Source organism: Drosophila serrata, unplaced genomic scaffold (genome assembly GCF_035046125.1).
Source record: "Drosophila serrata isolate PLE 108 unplaced genomic scaffold, ASM3504612v1 contig_241, whole genome shotgun sequence".
Taxonomy (NCBI): domain Eukaryota; kingdom Metazoa; phylum Arthropoda; class Insecta; order Diptera; family Drosophilidae; genus Drosophila; species Drosophila serrata.
Window position 1 is genome coordinate 3,851,322 of NW_028257139.1, and position 18,406 is coordinate 3,869,727.

Below are 18,406 nucleotides of genomic sequence, written 5' to 3' on the forward strand. Positions count from 1 at the left end.
CCGCGAGTATTGGTTTATCGTGCATTGACACTATTTATTGAGAAACAAATAATATAAGCAAAAAATAAAAATAAAATAATGATTTAGATTAATATGATATACCTCTTTTGAAAAGGTATAAAGTGACGCAATACATTTATGGTTTTGTGGGGGTTTAGGCTCTACTTAGAGTAACCTTCCTTAATGCTTTACAGCCGATGCGCTTGTGTGCATATGCGCATTGAAAATGTGTCCAACTAATCTATCGGGCGTTCAGGCATTTGGCTAATCGCCGCCTTATCACCGTCGCCACACTAACCCCAAATCACTTGAGCTTGCTTTTGTATTTGTCTTGCTCCACATAGAAATCAGCATTTTCCTCCAGCAACTGTTTCCATTTCAGGGCGAGTTCCCTGTAGCCGAGACCCTGGCCACCCAGTTCCTTGGGCAATTGATCACAGATCACGGAGGTTCCTTCTTTGCGAACAAACAATCGGGATCGTATCTTGGGCGTCATAAAAATCCGAAACGTGTTCAGAAAGATGTTCACATGGCGCGGGGCGTTAGTGAACTCCAGTAGCTTTGGTTGACACGGATACGCTGTCCAGCTTTCAACGGATCGCTTGATAAGCTTCGGATTTAGCTGCATGGCATGTCCCAGTTGGACGCCCTGCATATCCAGAATGGCCACCATGCCTCGGGCACAAGCCTCCGGCTCGAGCTTCAACAGCAGGTCCAATATCATTTTGCTGGTCTGGGGAACAAAGGTCAGATATAAGTGTATATCTATAGCTGGTAAACGTTCCCTGACTCACCTTGAAGACGTTGTTTTGGTTATGCTTCTTGGGATCGTGGGCCGCCGTCCGGATGACCACCACCATTCGCTGTTCCGCATCTGAACCAATGGGCAAAAAAACGCCAAGGTCGAGGAGTTCCTGGATCTCAGGCAGCTTGGGATCTCGATTCTCGAACCATTCCGTTCGCTCTGCTCGCATCTGGTAGAAGGTCCTTAGCTTCTTCTTGGTCCGCTCCACGTCGAACTTGGAGGTGCGCAGGAAGAAGTGGAGGTTCTCAAATGAGTTGCATCCGTTCACCTGGGGATTGGCCAAAAGCCAATCGCTCAGTTCCTGCACCTGCCTCAACACCTTATCTGGATCGTCGACGCTGGCGGCCACTTGGCGCCTGGAACTGCTGCTGCGCGACCACATGGTGTTCCTTCGGTGGCGATGGCTGGTAGCCTACTAAACTATTGTTTATAAACAAAATTTGCGACATTCACTCGTTTCAAAGGGAATCGAAGAATTGAAATGAAAGCTTATGAAGCTTTCACGCCAGCCGCACACTGCGTTTCCCGATTCTAATCGCTCCGTCAGCATTTCACACTGGTGATTGCTAAAAATACAATGTCGCTTATCCATTACAAGCTTAATTGTTGCGTTGCGCGCAATTGGATTAATTAAATTCAAATTGATTGGATAGAAGAGCTGACTTTGTGGTTTTGTATTAAGCGTTCACCGATATCGATAGACATTAGTGATGGCAACCGCTGGCGACGATTAACAGTTTCTGTTAACTAGCTGTTACGATTTTAAATCGTAAAAGTTAATCATAAAATATTTAATTAAACATTTACAAATATCCAACATTTGTTTCTAAAAAAACGACTTTGTTTTTAAATAAATTATTATGTATCGATCATAGACATTTTCTGACCCCATCTTTCGAATTAATTTTTTCAAACCAATGCCGAGGTTATTAAGGAGTATTAAATCCTTAAATCTTTGTTGACTCTGCTTAAGAAAAAATAATACTCTCGCTTTAATAGATCCCTAATAGATTACTGGGTATACCTTCTACAAAAATCAAATTAACCTAGTTTTGATATAGTAAGACTGACAGGTAAAAAATACAATTAGTTAATGACTTAACCTAAGAAGTAATTAGCTTTACTTGCATGAGGTATATAAGCCCAGCATATTTAGGAATTCTTTAGTTGAATTTCAGCATAGATATCATGATTCTTCGTTTGGTTTTGCTATTCTTGGCCCTGTTCTCAGTGGCATATTGCCGACCGGATGTAGGATCTTCTGATGTCCTTAAAGGTGTGTGAATAAATCCTCATAAATAGGACATTTTTCATTGACTAAGTATTTTTGTAGGTCCTTTTAATGTCTTAGGACGTCCTGTTGTACCCATAGAGCCAACGGATGAGCCGAAGAGCCGTACCTTGGTTATGCTTCTGCCGGCATTGTTTCCAAATGCTTTTTACTTTTCTTAAAAGGATTAATAAAGATTACTGATTTCGCTTAAATTAATATTTTTTACTGGGTATTATTATGCATTTCAAGATAAACATCAAAACCACTTTTCTTTGTACTTTAAGATATACTTTATTCACATAAAAAATAAATAATTATTACACTTCAACACTTTGCTCTGCCTCACCTTAAACTCCTCCTCCTCTCCGCCAGTCGATCATCTCACTCTCTCTCTTTTTTTCTTTATTTTCTTAGTTTTTAATGCTTATGTTTTAAAAATAAAATGAATATTTACAAAGATGTTGTGCGTAAAACTTAGATCCACTGGAAGAAGGGCTGTGGACGACTGACTCTCTGTCGGTCAGGTGTAAGAGGAAACAGTGGGTCTTGGAGGTTCGTATTTGTTGTGTGGGGATTTCGGACCATGGACTGGGCTATGGACTGTGCGTCGGGTGGTGATTGTGGTGCAGGTGGTGGTGCAAGTGCTCAAAAGGCCCCGTTGAAGTGCAGGTTTTGTGAGGAGAACTGCGGTATCCCGTGGTTGAGAGCTAAAACTTTACTGATTACTTTCAATTCGTCAAGATTTCTTAAGCTGCTAAATTGACTAAGGAGGTTGCCACTGGGGCTGCCCTGTCGGCTCTTGGAGGGTGCATTACCTGGACTGGTGTCGCCACCCGACGACTGTTGCTGCTGCAACTGCTGTTGCAGATATTGCTGGGCGTTCTGCTGCAACTGGTTACTAAGCTGTGGCGTCAGGTGCTGCCTGTAAAAGTTCTGGTTCTCCAGACTGGGATTGGGATTAGATGCAGGCTGCTGGCTGACGATGGTTGTCGCAAAGGAGGTGCTCGGTTGGATCTCCACGTTGGCATTCAGCCCAAAGTTGCCTACGTCCGTCTCCTGGCGGAACTGGCGCGCCCGGTGCTGCTGCTGTTGTTGCTGCTGGAACAGCGCATTGCTCACGTAGTTGGGCAGCAGCAATTGTGGTTGCTGCTGCTGTTGCGGCTGTTGAAATTGTTTGTAATTGTGCTGGGGCAGCGCCTGAAGTGGCGACGCCTCAGCCGGGGCAAAGCCGAACTGATTCGAGGGCTGGCCCTGCAAATTGCCACCGATGTTGTTTTCGTTCGATTTCTGCAGAGATTGCTGCAGGTTTTGGAAAATCTGTTGCACCGCATTTGACGGCGCTGGAAGCTTCTGATAGTTGTTGTTGTTGCTGCCGTGCAGGGCGAATTTATGACCCGAAACGGCATCGCGAACCGGCAATTGCTGCTCAATTGGATATGTGGGATAAATAACAGTTTTGGTATGTGTGCTGGGTATAAATTCCACCGAAGGCCTTATGGAGTAACCCACCGAGGGCGGTTGCAGCGCAGTCTGAATGGCCTCCAGTGGACCATGTTGCTGTTGCTGCTGCTGCTGGAGTTGCTGTGACTGCTGCTGCTGGAGTTGCTGTGACTGCTGCTGCTGCTGGAGGTGCTGTGTTTGCTGTATCTGCTGCTGTTGCGGCTGCAATGTGCTGGGTTGAGCAATTGGCGATGCCTGGAAGCGGCTCTGGGTCTGCTCCTCCAGGAGCTTCAGCTGCCGCAGGATCAGAGCCTGCTGCTGCTGCGCCTGGACCTTCAGCTGGTAAATCTGCTGCTCCAAGGCACGTTGCCGTTCGATTAGATAGTTGTTAACGCTGGGAGGCTCGGGCAGAGTGTTCAGGGGTTCCTGATGGTTAGAAAGTGTTAGTTTGGTCTAATGGCTTATTTTAGCTTTCAAATTGAAACTTAAAACTAAAATGAATTGTAAAATAGTGTGCTTTTTTTAAGGTATAACCTTTTATGATGGCCTGATTGGCAAGATATAATTTTGAAATGAAAATTTGGGGAAAGAAACACATGATTTCATGTCTTTCCTACATACTTACCTTCACATAATTGCTGGTGGAGCTGGCCAGGAAAGCGGGCGTGGTGGAGATACCTCCGCTGGGGCTGGTGCTAGTACTGATCTGGGTGGTGGTTGTGCTGCTGGTGGGTGGATACTGTGTGGGCAGCGGCGTGGCCGGAGGCTCCGACTCGAGCACGTTCAGCTTCGTGATGGTGGGTCCAATGTGGGGCAGCAGATGCTGATGTTGCTGTTGCTGGGAGTAGGTGGGAGTCCGCTGGTTACCCGACAGCAGGGGGCGGAACTTCTGGGCGGTGCCACGCTCATCCAGATCCACCGTAAAGGCAGTTACCAGTGGCGCCTCCTGGATACGAATGTCCTGCTTGTCTACCAGCTCAATGTTCTCTCCATCCTCATTGTGGGTGGGTCTTGGAGTTGTCGTGGTAGTCGTTGTCGTCGTTGTTGTGGTTCGCCTCCGGGTGGTGCGGGGTCTTGGAGTGGTTGTTGTGGTAGTCGTGGTCGTAGAAGTTGTTGTAGGAGCTGTCTTCCTTATATTGCTGATCTCGAATTTAATCTCATGACTGCCACTGTCGTGAGAGATCTCATTGCTGCTGACCGATCCGGAACTGGAGCTGTCCACGCTCCGGGTAAGCTGACGGTTCTCCGGACCCTCTGGCTCCGCTGACTTGGGTTCGATGGGCAGGGCAGTGGAAGGAGAGCTCTGCTTGCGCAGTGTGGTCTTCTTCCACAGCTTGGAGCGATCGATGAAGGAGGAGAGCAGCTGCTCCTGGGCGTTCTTCTCGTCAAAGGTGGCTGTGTAAAACTGAACAGTGGGAACTACAGGCTCTGCCTCCGCTTTGTGGGTGCTTTCTTCCAGGATTTCGTCCTTTTCGCGATGCGAGGGCAGAGTGGAAGTCTCCGTGCGAAGCAAGGATCGGGATCCACTGCTACTGGGACTGTCCTCTCCGCTTTCCGTAACCCCGGCAGCAGCTGCCTCTTCCTGCTCCAGTTTATCGATAGCCCGGAGAAGAGCCTGACGTACCGAGTAGTCCAGCTTCTGGATGGCCTCCCGCGGAATGATCTCGTTGCTCTCCGTGCTGGAGTTGTCCGCCTCAGCACTGGAATCGGCATTAATCATATGGAGCTTGAGAGCAGCCAGCAGGAGGACCGCCAGCAAAGCCCATGGCAGACTGATCAGGTGTCTCTGTTAGAGGAAGAAACCGAAGAAGAGTATGGAGGAAGTATTAATGATTGGGCTTTAAATTTAATAACTTAATAAGTTCGCTCTTTCCTAATGGGGTCTTAGTTTCAAGCCTCATTTGCCATAATGGCCATAGAGATTTTAATGCTCTGCTAGTTGGAGACACCTTGGGCTAGGGCCAACTTACTCTTGGGCTAATTGTCTGTGACACCTTAACCATTTTTTTATGACAGAGCATTAGTTTAGGTGCAATTGCTAAGCTGATCTTTCAGCATTTTCATGCAGTCTTAAGAAATTTTCTTAAACTGGGACTAAGATTGAGTAAACTACAACTAAACTTTAGGAAAATGTATTAATATCTATGACATTTGATCCTATATCTATCTATTTATCTTTTTCATAAATTGTTGCATAGCAAACTCTTTGAGTTTCCCTAACTTTTGGCAACTTTCATGATTTATATCCAAGTTTCCCGTGCATTTTCCTGGCCAAGCCCAATTGCTGGAGTGTACTTGTGCAACCTGTTGGAAAATGCCTGAACAGAGTCTGTGACCCCTGTTTGGTTTTCCATGTGAAGCCCGCTAATCGCCGAGTGGTAATCTTTCCGGCATTTGCGCACATGGAAAATCATAACGCATTATACACAGTTTTTTGTTGGTCGAACTGCCCACTCATAGAGGTTTTCTTGGCTTTTCTCAATTATTCGAGGGGAATCCGTCTGTGGCTGCGTTTTGGGCCATTTGCACAATTTCCCATTTTCAACAGCTTGACGATTGATTTCTGGTGGTTTATGCTCCACCAAGAGAGTCTTGAGAGTTTGCAAATTGGCCAGCAACTTGCAACGTTGCTCGTTTGGCTGTTTGCTGAAAGTTTAGGCTAATTGTTGCATCAACGACCAGTGGATGCTGGATGCTGGATGCTGGCTGGTGTCCAGACAACCCATCTGACCACCTGTTGCTGGAGCAGAGACGCGGCTACGTGAGTTTTCCGTTTTGATTTGGTTTCGTTTTCGTTGTTTTCGATTTAAGTCTGGGCTCTGGAATCGTTGTGGGCGCCCAGGAGTTTTGTGTGGCAGTCACGTTGTTGCCACTTGGCACTGGGCATTAGTTCGAGTTACCAGCAACATCTGAGCCGCACTGAACAATCGTGGTCTAGTCGTTGCCTGGAAATTATTTAATCAGCATCATCAGCAGTCGGAGCTGCAGCAGATGAAATGAAAAGCCCATTGGATTCGCAGCAAGGACTCGAGCGTTGTGGTATGCCAATGTTGCATAAATCTTTTGAACTACACAACACGAAATAATTCGTGGAAATAGAAATGCTTTGATCTTAAGAAGATACTATATTAATCAGTATACAACATGAATATTTTTATTCGAAGAAGAAATCAGTAACCATCAAGGAAGGATCATTGAAAATTTAAAACTTTTCCAGCGTGTACAAATACGAAAACAAAATTACCAATTATACAATTGTATCTTCCCGATATCTTTTCGTATCGATCCATCTTCCGTATCGATTTAATCTTTAAGCTCTGCTCAACACCTTTGACTCCGGGGCTTTGCCCCCCTGAAAAAAACTTTCTACTTGTTTGCCTTCAGACAAACCGAAGGCGTCTCTCCTTTGAAGTCCATCACTATAAAATCGAACATGACTCGCCTTTTTTTCACATTAAATAGACTGGTGAAAATAACCATTATTTTTCACAATTTAACTTGACAGCCTGCCTTCCGCTTGAGCCAAGGCCAGGGTTCAAGTTCTGCGAAAGGGCAAAGGTAGCGCCTTTTGATGGGAAATAATTTCTCGTCGTCTTTGCCATTGACTTTCCGGCCACAAAATCAATGGCTGCGCCTGCTTGGCTGCTCATTTGCGTCAATTTCGCTATGGAAATCATCGACGGCATCGAGTCAGTCAGCCGGACAGGGACAGTTGGACAGTCCGTCAGTGGCGTCAACTTGGCGCTAAGCTAATCAAGTTTGCCGGCTTTGAATTTGCTGGCGAATGGGAATGGGATAAAGATAAATATACATATATAAAGGGGCAGGAGGAGATGGTGGATCCACAGAAAAAGAGAAATAGCAATCATCATAAATTGTAATGGTCGTCGGTCCCAGGCAAATGGAAACCTCCGCAGGTATGTATATTAAAAGGCAAACTACTCAATTGCATGTAGGCATTCCCATTTTTATTTCATTTCAGGCTATTTCCCTGCAATGTTTGGCACTTGAAAACACGAATATTCCCAGGCAGCCCATGGCGGAAGTGCTTAGTTGTAGATATTTGGTGAAATTGCGGCTAAAATATTACCATTTAAAAGCCTAGCTTAAAATCCCTTAAAGAAATACGTGTATCTTTGTTTAAAAATCAATTAAGTAAAAAGATATTTAATTGGAAAAGGGGTTGCCAAAGGCTTGTCAAATTTCTCTGCTTAATATTCGTACTAGTTCACAGGCAAAATCTTAATAATAATAATAATCAAGCGAAGACGCTCCCCGGGCCTTAAATATCCGTTTTAATTGGATGGAGATATTCACATGGTAAATGCACAAAATTAACAAGCGCGTAAAATGCCATAAGGCAGCTTAATAAAATTCCTTTAATTATCCATAATTATATTCAGTGGCCGCTGAGTTCCGCAAAAAGGCCCGAAGCCGCCACAACCAAGCCAATCTTGGCCACAAAATTGCGGCAAAGTGTATAAAGTGTAAAAAGTGATTTAACAACAATCGGACAACGCCAATAAATTAGCAATACCTCAATGGATAATGGCCCAGAGCTGTCTGTATTATTTATTTTACGTTGTGTTTCTTCTCTCCCCTGATGTGTGGGTTGAAAGTGTTTTCTTTTTGTGTGTTCGTTCGGTTACCTCTTCTTATAAGCAAATATCTCCGCAATCTTGGCAATTGCATAAGCCAAAACTGACCAAAACTTCACTTTCGAAGGCGAAGACTGGGGACCGAAGACTGGGTAACCCAGTTCCACTCCGCAACAAAACAATAAAGAAATGGTACATCATATTCGTATGCCAGTAATTCGAGCTGTCAGTTTCGGCGGGGGGAGGGAGGCCTTTCTGGAATTTCCCGCCTTTACTGTGATTAATTTCACGCCTGCTGAGCCCCGCTGCACCTCTGAAATTTTTCTCATTTCGCATTCTGCAGATGCAGTTTTTCAGTTTTACATTTTACATGCTGCACTTAGGATTGCCGCCGGAGGATTGCATTGCCCAAGCCTGTGGTTTAGTGCAGTGTGGCATCCAGTAGCATCCACTGGCCGCCACGCATTATTAAGCAGCTGGCAGATGATAAACCCCGAATTTCGAGACCTGGCCGAAAGTTGTTTATCTGGCTCTGGATGTAACCGCTCGCCACATAACGCAATCCATTCCCAAACCCATCCCCGCCAATCAAAAGTCCAACCAGTCCGCCAATTGGCGAGCCGGTGCAAATTGGTGTTTATGCTTTATGTGGGCCAGCATAAATATAAATGTTGTAAAGATGATGTTGTAATCCCTGCACAGTCATAAAATGCAACCGCATGGATTGCAATCAAAGATTATAATACAGAAAGATATATTAGATTAAAATCCAGTTCATGCCGTTTTTATGACCAGGCCAAGTTCACGCCCAAAGATGCCATGAACTGACTGATCTGACGACTGAAAGGAAAACTTATTTGGTTATATTTATACCAAGACTACTTTTGTTTAAATTGCCTATTATTGTGTTATACAAATTGGTATTGATTCATAACCAAATTTTTAGACGATAGTTAAAACAAACAAAATGATCATCACAGGCCCAAAGGTGTTACAAAAATCTCCGCCAAACGATTTCCATAAAAATGTCAAATATAGTTTTGCTTTTATATATTTTTTTGCAGGTGATCTTGATGATGCAGATGAGATGCTTAACTACATATTTTGTAATAAAAATCTTTTTATTTTATAAAAATATATAATATTAAACATAAAGTCGTTGTAGGATATGGAACAGAACCTGGATCCTTGTCTTACTATTCATAGTAAGAAATATTTTTCTCTTTGACTGTTTTCTTTATCCTTCCAATCCTTTTTTGTTACCATTCTTTTATATTATTTTTATAATAAATAATAATATCAAATAAAACTCTGATAGAGCATGCACAAATCGATGTGGTTTCGCTACCATTTGAACGTATCCCATTGATGATTCCCCTTGTTTTCAGTTACCCAATAAATTTGTTACAGTATTTTATGGACTTTTAACTGCCTTTGTGGCTACCAAGCTTTTGTTGTCCCAAAAAACGCATAAAAAACCTCTGTAATTGCGTGTGTGGGCCACCAAACGCAGCATCTCCCCTCCATTGGAGCTGCTTTCCAGCTCGTTCGGTGTGGCTGGCGATAGCCGATAGCATATAGATAACAAGTCCCGGGCATTTGCATAATTTCACACTCAAATGTCGAGGCTGACGCGCCCTATTCCAAGATCTGTGGCTTTTTGTTTCGGCCAGATAGATATTAGCCTAATCCCTAGGCAGTTTTGACGTGGAAGCGAGCTTTTGATTGGCATTGATTGGATATCGGTTTCGGGATATTGACCAATAACGCGATATCGCGAGGGGATCTTCTCCGAACTCATAGCTGTTTACATTTCGATTAGGGCCCATTTTGCTGACTTTTATTTGCATATTTATGTGCATTTAATTGGGTTTGGTTGCGTGTAAGCCGTCATAGATATGGCAGATCGGATCGCAGGCGAAGACAAAGGTAAGCCATATTTTCGGCTGATTGGCCAGAGGTCAAGTTTAGCGATGATCAACCGATAAGCAGACGAAGTTCAATTTTTGCAGGCAGCCGCAGCACCGATTGAGTCGGAGATGCATAATGGCAATAATAATAATATTATGCCTGCCTGTCTGTCTGCTGTCTATTACAACAGGTTTCCGCAGCAAACTGTTTGTTTTTTTGCCACGCCAAACTCTCGCTGACATTAGTAGTGGCTGAGTGAAAATCCGTATCTTCATCTGCAGCTTTGGCCGCAGCTTATTGACCAATGCCATCTTCCCGGCTTTTACTTAGCCACACGGCCACATTTCATAATAATAAAAATAAGACAAAATTACCAATGTGCGCATATTACAATAAATTTCCGAGACGCACACACACTCCGAGATGGCTATAAGGTTTTTCCACAGCAATCCTATAGCAATTTCTGTTTGTATTGTGGACTTTTTGCGGGCGCATTGGCGTAATGTTTGCCCCATTGTTTTGGGAGTTCGAAGCTGTCGGAGAGCTGGGAGGAGCCATTCGTGAGGGAAACTCTTTATTTTTATCTCTTCATTTCTGTTTTTCCCCCTCATTTTTTCCTCCGCTTTTTTGTTTTGCTCTTTACATCTAATGGCGCGTTGAGACAAAAATGCAATGTCAATGGCATCATTGGGCCGTGTACTCGGCAATTTCGGTTTCACTTTTATCGATGCCCGGGCATCAGGTCTTCGAGTCTCTCCCTCTTGAGGAAGAAGAGATCATTGGGCTTCCAGTTGCGGCTCCCCATCCGTGGCGATGGCCAGTGGTGGAAGTGGTAAATGTTTTTATGCCCAGCGCCTAGTGCTTTGTCTTGCCTGTCTATATAGTTACATATTATTATGTAAATCGCTTACATTGTGTATGCAGCGTCGTGTGCCAGTTACCACTTGACGCACAATTGCCAGGGCAGCTGGGGCTGCTGTTGACCTTTAGCTGAGAGCTGAGAGATGCAAGAGGTGTGCGTGGTGGAGTTAACCAAAAACAAAAGACTTAGGCAACGAACTCGACACTAAACTCCCCCTAAAAGCGTTGCATGACCGCAATCATCCATTGCACTTGCCAACGACACTTCTCAGCGGCTTTTTGCTTATTTATCTCAGGTGGCTCTGATTTATGCCACAAGCCGTCGTCTCTCAGTATCCTCTTCGTTGGCCATCCATCATAGGGTAAATTGTAAATTGGTATTTTGACAATTGCACAATTTCGTGCAGACCCTGGATCCAGATACAGATACAGATCTCCCGGCACGATATATGCATGCTCTCGGTGCTTGCTCCTCAGTGTGCGGGCGGGCGCCAGTTTCTTGTTATTTATTTCTTGTTGAATCCATGAATTGAATATGGTGCTTGCTCCTCAGTGTGCGGGCGGGCGCCAGTTTCTTGTTATTTATTTCTTGTTGAATCCATGAATTGAATATGTTGTATCTTGTGAATGAAGCGCCGATCGTGAGCGAGTGTATGGCACTTTTACTTTTTTGTTACCTTACACTCGCTCCTTACCCAGCCACAATGGCAGCGGGTCGATAAGCAAATCAAATACCATTCCCTGCCGATCAATGACTGTGAAAATCGGTACCCCGGGGCGCTTGAAAACATTAATTGAAATGCTTTTGAGAAACTGGATAACGCGGGGGTGATACCATCGGTGGTATAATAATAAAGAAAGAGGGGGAACATGGGATTGGTTTTATTTTGGGGGAAATTCAAGCTAATGACTGAAGGCATTGTTAAGACCATTTCATTTTTTATCGCTTTAGCTTTCTTTTATGAACATTAGGGAATATCTTTTGAAGTACTTATAATTCGGAAGTGTTTTTTGTTGGTAATTATAGAGTGGAATTTCTTGGCTGATCTTAGTTTTTAGCTGAAGAGTTAAATGTTTATAACTTGTACAAAGAATGAACTACTCTAAGCTTAGGGTATTTTTTTTAAACCAACTGGGAAAATCCCATTTTGGCAGCTGTCCCAGCTCATCCCTTGACACTGGATGTCTCTCTGCATGATTTATGACCCGATGGCTAATTTTGGGCTGGTGAAATCAGCGGAAGGCAAGGAAGCCGACGCTGTTTTTTTCGCCAAGGCAAACAGCAAAGCAAAAAAGGAAAATGCAGCATAATCAATTTTAAGCATTGTCAAACTGCAATTATGCAACGGTGAAAAGTGAAATTTTATTGCATGTCAACAACGGCAGGCATCTGCACACATCTTGCGTTTTGGGACGTCTTCACAGATGACTTGCTGGCACTGAGACTGGTACTGAAACTGGGATTCGACCAGGTCCAGTCGCAGGCTTTAGCCAACTCTCAACTTTGGCTGGCGAACAGGTCGCCGTCGATTTGAATTTGGCCATAAACTGTCGATTGCATAACCCGAAATCGGATATGCTTGGGGTGTGGGCTTGGACATGGGTTCGCCTTGGACAGCGACTATTGCCATTCCGGCTCTGGATTACATGCGGGCCAGAAGGCATATAAATCCTGTAAATGGCTCCGCCAGAGGTTGCCCAATCTAATTGAGTTAAACGTCTGCGATTGGAGGTCTTGTTAGCACCGCCACTCACATTCGCATCTCCAACTAGGTCTGGCCTCAAAGTCACGGCATTAAATGTCGCTTTTAATGGCCTTAATCGGAGGGACTTTCTGCTTTTCAGTGAGTGATTAACGCTCGTAAAACAACTCGATCGGTAGCCGTAGCTGCTGGGCACCACGCATTATTGTGATCTCTAAATTAAATGCGTCTCATATGTCGCTAATTAAATTGTTTTATTGCCTCTCTGGCCGTGTCCAGCTCTGAAATGGAATCATTAAATGGCATTAAAAAGCCATTACACAAATGACTTGACCAATGACTTTCAATAATTTGGTCTTGCCAAAAAAAACGAAAAGATCCCATGCATATATTCATGAATAGCGAGGGGTATCTGATCGATTGGCGTCGATCGAAGCTGTCAGATCGCAGCTCGGAACTCCCACACTGATGGTTTCTTCGATGTGCCAAAAATGGGCGGGGATCGCCAGATGGCTTGTGTCTTACTAATTGAGGTAATTTAATTAGCAAACTTGGTGAAATTTCTACTGAGGGTCGTCAGTCAAACTTTCAGATTGAAAGAAATGAAAAAGTGAAGTTTGAGTGAAGAAGTAATGCGGGTTGGGGGATTCCTTGGAACCGCTAAGTGATATTTAAATTGAAAAATATCTTCATTATCACCTGTCATTGGTCTTTTGAGAACAAAGTTAGTAAAATTAATTATTGATTGATAATATTTATATTTTAAAAAAGTTCCAGCAATAACTTGGAAATCCGAAATTATTATTATTATTTTATTTAGTATTTGTTATATTTTTATTTTATTTTTCTATCTAAAAAATATTTAAGCTGCAACTGTAACTACTTATTTTTATACATTTTTAATCTATTCTTCCCTAAGACACCCATTGCGTATACTTAATTTAAAGGGTTTGACGTTAAGTATACGCCATGTAGGTAGATTTCTCTTAAATCGAAAACTATTTTTATATCTTTGAACGGTATTTTAATTTTAATCAGAAGCTTATAACTCTGTGAAGGAATACTTTCCAACCCTATAAATTACATATATTCTTGATCAGAAACAACAGCCGAATCGATTTAGCCATGTCCGGTCACAAAAAAATTTTCGAAAATTTTTCGAAATTTGAAAATTTTATAAGGGGTTACATCATTAAAATTGTCAAAAATTTATAAATATTTAAAATTTTTAAATTTTAAATTGAGCATGCAGATTAATTAACCTAACAAAAACTAACACAGGAATGCTTTCCGAATTGAAATTAATGCATTTTAGATTTAGTTATGATCGATTTTAGTTCGATTAATTGATCCCATTTCAATCTGCAAAGGCATAAAAACTTTCCCTTTTTATTATTAAGGTATTATTTTTAAAAATAACCCAACATTATACAATGGAAATTCATGATAACGTCTTGAAAGCTGCCACAGTGAGTAATCCATAGAGAAACCATAAACTCTTTATAGTTCATGAGTATTAATCAATAAAAAAACGCATATTTTTCTAATTAAATATTTTGAAACTAAAATTAAAAACCCTCTCAATATTTAAATTAAACATTTTTTAAGTTTACTTAAATAATACTCACCATATGCATTTCGATTGTGTTCGTAGGATATATCCAATTTTATAGCGCCGTAATCCAGCTGGCTAGATGATGACTCTGCGCCACGTCGCTCCGCTCTCTCCTCGTCTCTCGAAAGTCGTTGCACGCAATCAAATTGTAATATTTGAATCGGGACAGAAACATAAACTAATCAAATGCGAATTAGCTGCTAACGTTTCCTTTATTGTATTTTGGGATTATATTGTATTCATTAGGTGGATTTACGGCCTATCTGCCGCTGGCTGTCGACCGTTCCGATCCGTTCCTCGTTGCACTTTATTTTCGTTTAATTGCCAAATTTCGAATCGTTATTTTCGAATTAGCGGGAGAGTTCACACACCGGCCGATAATTTTCGCGGCTAGCAGTTTATCGATTGGGTTTCGTTCGCTTTTTGGTCTACGAGTTTTGTCCAAAGGAGAGAACTGTTTCGTTTATTTTTTCGAGGGAGTTGGGCGCTGGGGCGGCTAACCGCTGCTGGCAGACAACAACTGAACCAAACCGTCTGAACGCTCGCTGCAGACTGAGGCGCGAGCGCGTCGAGGTTTCCTGGCCGAAGACAAAAGCACTGGAGTTTCGCTGAAGATGCTGCAGATGGCGCGAATGTAGCCAGCGCCGGCTGGAGGCGGCTAATGAATGAAAGCCAAGCTCATTATGGCTGTGTGTTGGGCTTGAACTTGGCTCGCAGCTTGGCCAATTCACAAGAGCGCCCAACACCTTTAAGCGGCGCCGCCATGACGCAACTCAATTCTAGTGGAACAGCGCAGCCTGCGGCTTGATTAAGTTTTATATACACACTTATTTATTTTTTGCTTGCAGTATTTTTGTTTTCGTTCGTGTTTAATGCGTGTCTCGTCCACAGACTTTCCAAGTTACCCAACAGCGCGCTCTGTGGCATCTTTGCTACCAACTCGTTTCGTTTTTGGCCAAATCCTTGCCCACAGCAGCCGAGCGCTTAATGAGCACTCTTGCTCCAAGCCAGTTCAGGCGCACGCACGTGCCGCAGATCAAAGTTGGTGTCGGAGATGCAGCTGATGTTGGCCATTTCCTCGTGCAAATTTCTCCCGTATTAACGCCAATTCAGCATGTAAATTAACTCATTTCTGAAGATGGTTCATGGTTTGAATCTTCGATTTCCGGTTGCCTTTTTCCATTTCCGATTATTGAAGAAAAGTCTGCTTATCTTGGACCGTTTTGCAATTATTTTTGGCTAAAAAGCTGCAGTGGTTTGATGAGCAACTAAATGCCAAACAGGCAGCAAACCTGAAAGCACTCTGAGGCGCCTTGTATGGCAATTATTAACTTAAAAAAGCAGCTTAGGATAAATTAAGGATTTCTTCGTTTTAATTGTCTTATTTTTATTTTATCCTAGAAACAGCAGTTAATTAACAAAGATAGCCAGCCAGACAGACAACTTAAGTTTAACTTCTACTTTGTTAACAGACTCTCAAATATTCCTTTAGTGGAATTCACTGAATATGAATATAACATTTTTCTTTTTCTTCATGCATTATGTTATTACATTTTGTGTGCATTGCCAAATTTCCGCGGTAGGTGCGATAACACCTTTTGGGCCACCGTAACCTGTATGAGAAATTAAGCCCGCGGCAAAGGTGCGGGTTCGAAGCTGGCGGAGGAGGAGCCTCATCCGCTGTCAATGGAGAATCGGCAGGCGGTGAAAAGCATTTTCAGATGACTCGTTTTCCTTGTGCCACCGAGTGCAAGGGAGTCGGTGCCGGAGTCGGAGTCACATCTCTTAGCAGCACATTATTTGCCAAATGCTTCGTAAAGACCAAGGAAAGCCAGCAAAAAAAAAAAAAACAACCAAAAATCCAAACATCGAACACGTCGCGCGGCAAACCAGCTTTCTTCGTCGTGACTTTTGATATTTGAAATGATGCCGAGACGCCTCGACGCCTCGACGCCGTTGCCTGGTGAGCTTTTGAACCCGTTTGCACCCTTTTCCAACTGCTCCATGCGTTTTCCTTCGCCTGCAAATTTTCAATTTGACTCTTTCCAAGTCAAAATCGTTTTGCTGCTCCGTATGCTGAACAAATTTTGATTCGATGATTTGGCCAGGAGAGACAGCACATGCTACCATGTCCAACTGGAGGCGCAACGTGATGAGCTGCTGGCTATTTGGGGGGAGTTGGAGGAGTTGCTATGGTACACTTAAAGGAAATCCCTCTAAAAGAAGTTATATACCATAATGAAATTTGAGTTATTTACATTATTATTAATTTAAAAACAAATCTACCTACCTAATACCTAAATTTTTCTTAAAGTTTATGGGTGTAAGAAGACCCTTTTTGTGGACGAAATTTCTCCCGAGTGCATGACAAATTGAAAATGCTAGTTGCATGGCTCCCGGTCGCACAGCAGCTATGTGAACTGGATTCCTAATGAAGTTTTGCGGTTACGGATTGGCATCCCATCAGAGGTGATCCTCTGTGCTGTCATAACCTGAGCTAACCGCAAGTTTGACCCTCCATCGTGCTCAATTTGGCAACAACTGACAAGGCTGACCTCAGCAACCTAATTTAATTGGCCACGCCCTTTTCCCACTACCGTTCACATAACTCATACCAATCGTCCGCATAATAAAGTCATCCATCCATCTATCTATCTGGACAAGTGATCAGCATTGAGGCCTGGGGCTTAGCTTTATTCCATTGTGACACCTGATGGCCCCTCTCTACCTTCCCGGGAGGAGTTGAAGCTCCAGAGCTCCCTGGCATTTACGATTGGCAGTGGCAAATGAAACCATAAATAGCAAAAACAAAAAAAGAGCAACGAGCTCAAAAAATGAGCAACGAGCAATCGAGAAAATTTGTTTATAAATAAATTTGTATAAATTGCATACGTTTTGACATAAGACAAAGGCCTTTGTGCGCCACAAAATAAACGTGTCAATGAGGGCCAAAACTAAAAACTAATAATTTAAAATGCAAATAGTCGAAAAAGCCATCGTGGATTGTCGTTTAAGGTGTGAAATATGAACGCGGCAGAAGCAGCATCTCCAATCCCAAAACCCAGGGGAAGAGGCAACCCGCTGAAACCTGAGAAAAGATTTGCTAACGCATCACTATGGATAATCATATGCATCCACGCTCCGAGGGGTCCGGGGATGCCCATAGATCCGCCGTCGCCGCTTGGGCTCTTCGGTTACACTGCGGCGGGGCCTTGTCAGTTCCGGATTAGACGAAATCGCTTTTTAAGTAAGCTAAATTAATCACTTGACAGCCGCTTAATTGTCCAGCGAAATGTGGTCACGCCCACAGAGGGGCCTCCATGGGATCCCGCCTCATTGTCTTGTCGGAATATTGGGCAGCTGCTGGATGCTGATCCGGCTACCGGCTGAACTTTTGAACTCTAAATATGTATATATATATATGTATTTTGGCCTATTGTGCGTAGTTCAATGCCATGGCTGGGTCCCGATTTTTCACGCCTATTGCTGAAGAAACTGAAATGGCAGTGAAACTCTAAGATTTATTGAAGAATTTTGATTGATGCGTGAAGTAAGTGAAATCTCAAAGCCACTCGAAAAAAGAGAAAACCCATTATGTTCAACAAAGGCTTAGGGTTAAGAACTTTTATATCAATTTAAAATCACTTAAATAAAAAAAATTGCAGGTTGTTAGCGCTTTAAAAACTAACACAGAACAGCTTTCCGAATTGAAATGAGTGCATTAAGGTAAATGTAACCTGTCAAAATTTTCCAAAATATATTCCCATTGGGCTCTTTAAATAGGTATTATTATTAAAACCTTGAAACTGTCTACAACGTATATATTTTATACATTTATTTGCACCTTCCAATCAATCCAATGAAGCTATTAGTCCATGCAGATTATGACAATGTGGCCAATTAATGACGCTTCGATTTACGACCAATTTTTTAAGGGCCTTATGACTATACATAGCCATGCGATATTAATATAATCCATCAGGCGAGATGATTTCCCAGATCATTTGCCGTATACATTTATATATTCCCATGTTGCTTATGCCTCGGGGTCAATCAAAATTTATACATTTATTCGATCCACTATATTTTTCAGGCCAAACGACGATACATTTGATACCTTTTGGCAAGACGTCCGCCTCATAAACAACAAAATGCCAAGCAATATCAATCAATTATGTCGGATCCAGAGCTCCATCTCCA

General features: G+C 42.8%; 2 protein-coding genes and 1 long non-coding RNA gene across 4 annotated transcripts; 1 reads left to right on the top strand and 2 right to left on the bottom strand.

The window, feature by feature from the left end:
* Positions 1-7: 7 nt before the first annotated feature.
* Positions 8-1,537, bottom strand: pinta (prolonged depolarization afterpotential (PDA) is not apparent). The gene is made up of 2 exons (XM_020958043.2): positions 795-1,537; positions 8-733 (listed from the first exon to the last, which is right to left on the bottom strand). Exons 1-2 carry the CDS (start codon positions 1,185-1,187, stop codon positions 305-307), a joined length of 822 nt encoding a protein of 273 aa, XP_020813702.2. The 5' UTR covers positions 1,188-1,537; the 3' UTR covers positions 8-304.
* Positions 1,538-2,344: 807 nt separating this feature from the next.
* Positions 2,345-14,760, bottom strand: LOC110188645 (uncharacterized). 2 transcript variants are annotated; one of them, XM_086831955.1, is made up of 4 exons: positions 14,220-14,760; positions 4,144-5,304; positions 2,894-3,944; positions 2,345-2,785 (listed from the first exon to the last, which is right to left on the bottom strand). In XM_086831955.1, the coding sequence occupies exons 1-4, from the start codon at positions 14,226-14,228 to the stop codon at positions 2,724-2,726; spliced, it is 2,283 nt and encodes a 760-aa protein (XP_086688081.1). In that variant the 5' UTR covers positions 14,229-14,760; the 3' UTR covers positions 2,345-2,723. The 2 variants fall into 2 exon arrangements, with proteins under 2 accessions (XP_086688081.1, XP_086688080.1); XM_086831954.1 differs by having other exon boundaries at positions 2,345-3,944.
* Positions 7,100-7,669, top strand: LOC147643915 (uncharacterized). The gene is made up of 2 exons (XR_015271451.1): positions 7,100-7,435; positions 7,501-7,669. It is a non-coding gene; the product is annotated as an uncharacterized LOC147643915 (long non-coding RNA).
* Positions 14,761-18,406: the final 3,646 nt, after the last annotated feature.

Coding starts and splice junctions, on each gene's coding strand:
- LOC110188645 (XM_086831954.1), bottom strand. Junction 3,945..4,143: donor CCACCAGCAATTATGTGAAG/GTAAGTATGTAG, acceptor TCTAACCATCAG/GAACCCCTGAACACTCTGCC.
- pinta (XM_020958043.2), bottom strand. CDS start 1,187: ATGTGGTCGCGCAGCAGCAGTTCCAGGCGCCAAGTGGCCGCCAGCGTC. Junction 734..794: donor ACCAAAACAACGTCTTCAAG/GTGAGTCAGGGA, acceptor TTTGTTCCCCAG/ACCAGCAAAATGATATTGGA.